The 4203-nt window shown below is 34.0% G+C and overlaps 1 protein-coding gene across 1 annotated transcript; it reads right to left on the bottom strand.

The window, feature by feature from the left end:
* Nucleotides 1-1013: 1013 nt before the first annotated feature.
* On the bottom strand, nucleotides 1014-3918 carry LOC127092294 (probable prefoldin subunit 4). The gene is made up of 3 exons (XM_051031138.1): nucleotides 3673-3918; nucleotides 3485-3595; nucleotides 1014-1433 (listed from the first exon to the last, which is right to left on the bottom strand). Exons 1-3 carry the CDS (start codon nucleotides 3679-3681, stop codon nucleotides 1173-1175), a joined length of 381 nt encoding a protein of 126 aa, XP_050887095.1. The 5' UTR covers nucleotides 3682-3918; the 3' UTR covers nucleotides 1014-1172.
* Nucleotides 3919-4203: the final 285 nt, after the last annotated feature.

The following is a 4203-nucleotide window of genomic DNA, read 5'->3' as shown; positions in this document are numbered from 1 at the left end:
AAGAATTATTGTTACTATTATTATAATTGTTTTTATCAAACATAAAATATTTGGTCCGGGCGTTACAGATAAACTAGAAGTAAGGGTGTGTTTGTTTCAAGGTTTTAAAAAATATTCCTGGGAATATTGTCATGGGAATGCAACATTCCCATGTTTGATTCTATTTTTAAAAAATTATTCCAAGGTATATTTTATTCCCAGGAACTTTATTTTCACATGGTTCTTTTATTTTTATTCCAAGATTTAAAGGGCGGAAATCCAACATTTCTATGGGAATAAAATTTAACTAACTACAACTCCCCACTACTACTCACATTTATTTATTTATTTTATTTTTTATAATTTTTAAATTAAATAAATATTATAAACATTCCTAGGAAATTTAGTTTTTACCAAACACTTCGATAGGAATATTATTCCAAGTAATAATAATGATGGGAATAAGATTCCAAGAAATATTACTTATAAACTTGAAACAAACACACCCTAATACAAAAAAAATATTATTAAATAATTTATTAATGAATATAAAGATATGTTTTAAATACATAAATAAAATTATATGAATATGAAAAAAAGAACTCATTTACAAAATATTATAACATATGTGTCAAACAAAGAATGAGGGTTATTTTTGGTTTTTTGTTGGCATCATGTTTTCTAAAGTTTTTTAGGTGATTGCAACCTTGGTTATACGAATTGTTAGTGATGCAGAAGTATCCAATTTTATTATATTTTATTTCAACCATTAACAAAAAAGGCAACTAAAAAGTACAATTTTACGCACAATATTGTCAAAATGTTTTCCTAATATGGATGAAAATCGCTACTTAAAGAAACAACTTAAATGAAAAGCTAGAGGTTCAAAATATAGACTTTTTTTATCAGAAAAAACATAATTCAACGTGCTCAAATTTGTTAATCTGCTTACAAGGTTGTCCATCTTTTGTTACTCCATTGTGCACTTTTAAGATAAGTTAAACATGCTCAAATGGTAATAATTTCACATAGAATGGACAAGGCAAAAGGAAGAAGCATTGGCAAAGATGTAAAGAGGTTCAAGCAAGACACATTCTACAATTCAAAAAGAGACACAATCTGACTCAGAAAAGCCAAAGGTCTTGTGAGTTCATAAAAACCACACAAAATCCTAGAAATCTATAAACAAGCTGCTAATCCTCCTCAAGATTGATAGAGTCTTTGAACTTCCCGTACAAAATTTTCTTCAGTTCGGACATCTGAGCAACCACAGATTGTTTCTCCTCCTCAAGTTTTTCCAATTTCTGGCTTGTTGTCTCTTGCATCTGTTCTATCCTGCTCTCAACTTCATCCTTCGGCACATGAGCAAAAACCTCTCCTATTTGAAACCGAACAACCTCTTCATCAGTGAGAATCAACTCATTGCTTGCATCCTCCAAATTATCATTAGCTTCCTGTGACAAACAGAATCTCGCTGCATTCACATCATAATATAAAAAAATGATTTGCCGTTGCAAAATGCTTTTAGTAGGAAGGGAAATTAAAACCATAATGACAGGATGTGAAAGAACAAGTGCTAGGAAATGATCAAAATACAGTGCACATATGGTTGTGCTACATCAACAACTAAATATTATAAAGCAAAAACAGATAATTTGAAGAGTTTAAAGCTAGTGCACTGTCAGTGTAAAGCAATATTATACACACATCCAATAAAAAAAAATTAATTTTCCAAGTCATATCAGTATTTTAAAAATAAAAGCATGATTTAGTGGGATACACATCCCTCATTAGTTGACACTGTAAAAATATTTTACATTGTCAATGCATATTCATTTTTCTCTAATTTGAAAGACACAAATATAGTACACGAATTAATAAACTCTTAAACTTGTACGTATATGTAAACACACATACACACCCCCGACACACATGAGAAGAGGCTAAGTGGTTGCCCATGCAATTGATTATGGAGGATATACTCATTCAACAGTCTTCAATTTTTTAGTCCTCACTGAATCATATCCTTTTCCTCTAACCTAACAAAGAGGTCAAGGTAGGAAACAGGTTCGTCTTATTCCAGGCAAGACAACACAATTCATACCTAATTTGTTTTCTGCTAGAGTCAAGTAGATCTGGTGATAGTTCTGAAATTGACACAGACATAAGCCCCTCTAGTACTGTCTAAGGATCAGATAGGTAGATTTGGGTTGATGGGAGGGGGGAGTATTCAGTGAAAAATGCCTACAAAAAATTGACTAGGAATTATTCATTAAACATTAACATTTCTTTTCAAAATATTTGAAATTATGATACCTATGAAAATTTCAGTGTTGGTTTGGAGACTATTACAGGATAGGCTCCCAACCAAATTCAATCTTTTCCTACGGAATGTGCTAGGAAGTGATCAAATCCAATGCTCATATGGTTGTGGGGAAGTGGAAAGCACTGACACGGACGCAGCACTGGTGATAACTTGAAACAAATGAATAAATTAAACGTAATCATATGTGTCGGTGTCGTGTCAGACACTGACACGTGTCCGACACACCTTTGTTCAGAGGTGTTGGTGCTACAAAGTAGCGGCACCTATTCTTTTCATGTCCATTTGTTTTGGGTGTGTGGAGCTCAATTATGATGGCTTGGTGCATTTGAAGGGAAGACCCATTTAGAACAATCCGAAGGACTACTGAACTTAAGTAAGACATTCAGAATTCGATTAATATCCACTTGGTTTGTGAGTGTATGGTCTCTTTGGAAAGCAAGGAACAAGACTACTTTCAACGGCAAATCTGTTGCTGACTTCAAAGTGTAGAGCTAGTTAAAAGACTTAGGTAAAAGTATTCAATCACGACATTTAGGCATGGAAGGCTAAACCATTAAACAGTCTGAGATCGTACTCATTATTCTGTTTTGCTTGGTTACGTCGCTGATTGGATGGAAAGTATTTCTATTTTCTGTCTCTCAAATTAATGTTGTCTGCTCTCTGTACGCTAACAATTCAAACCTGCTTTTTGGGCCATGAGAGTACAACCTTTCTGGTATATATTCATCTTGACCTCTCAGTTGGCACGGGTTTTGTCTGGTACGTCAGTTTGTTCGGCCTCTCAGTTGGCATGGGTTTTCTCTGGTGCGTCAGTTGTTTGGCCTCTCAGTTGGCATGTGTTTTCTCTGGTGCAACACTTTGTTCGGCGATTTTTTAGTACTTCAAATGGCTAGGACGCTAATTCTTTGAGCTGGTGAGGTCCTAGTTTTTGGTATTCATGGTGTATAGCTTTCAAAGAATGTTCGATACATTTTTGGCCTAGATATTAGTTTATTGTAATCTATTTCTCGCCTATATTTGAACCCAATTCTATTCTAGCAGCTTTCAACGTGCTTATTCTACTCATGTACAAAATCAAGGGAAAATAACGCAGAAACTCTAACAAAAATTAAAGACCGGAACATGATTTCCCTAATTCCCTTAACCAAAAACCCGGAAATTGATAATTAGATTGATTACCTTAGCGAATTTGATCTCATCGTTAAGCTCATGTAAGCGATTATTCAACCTTCCGAATTTGTTGATATTCTGCTGGTCCTCCCATGTAACTTCCGTTTCAGATCCTCCTCCCTTTAGATATGGAAAACAAATTAAACTTCAAATAAAACAATGCAAATAAAAAAAAACAATTTAGGGTTTCATGTTACCTGCTGCATCTTGTTGATAATTCAAATTCAGTGTAGGGCTTTCGATTCCGGTGCCGCTTCCAGCTTAACCACCTTTCAAGCGACAATGTATTCTCACCTTCTCTCCGGTGGTTCTGCAGTCGAGAACGAAGTAGTATTGACCAGAAGCTTGATGAGAATCAACGAGTGTAGAAATGGCGTAGATCAGGAGGAGAAGGAAGAAGGGGAAGTAGAGGGAGAGTATGATGGGCCTGGCCCAATATTTCTAGACTGGACTTTGAGAATTTATCCTACCACCCAAATTTAACCTGCACCCTCAATTTTCGTTAATACCAATATTATTCTTGATAAATTTTAACTAAGAAGTTGGAACGAAAATCTGGTAGAATAAATAAAAAAATTTAATACAAATAAAAAAAATCAGAAGTCTAAGTCAAAAGTCAAATATGCATTTATAACGGTTTTATAGAAAAAAAAACTAGTGTGTGAAAAAACTTACCAATTTTTTTAAAATTATTATGTTGTTCCGGATATTTTGCAAAACCTTGAAAA

The sequence above is a fragment of the Lathyrus oleraceus genome, chromosome 6, assembly GCF_024323335.1.
Source record: "Lathyrus oleraceus cultivar Zhongwan6 chromosome 6, CAAS_Psat_ZW6_1.0, whole genome shotgun sequence".
Classification (NCBI taxonomy): domain Eukaryota; kingdom Viridiplantae; phylum Streptophyta; class Magnoliopsida; order Fabales; family Fabaceae; genus Lathyrus; species Lathyrus oleraceus.
This window is presented reverse-complemented; position numbering and strand designations above follow the sequence as displayed.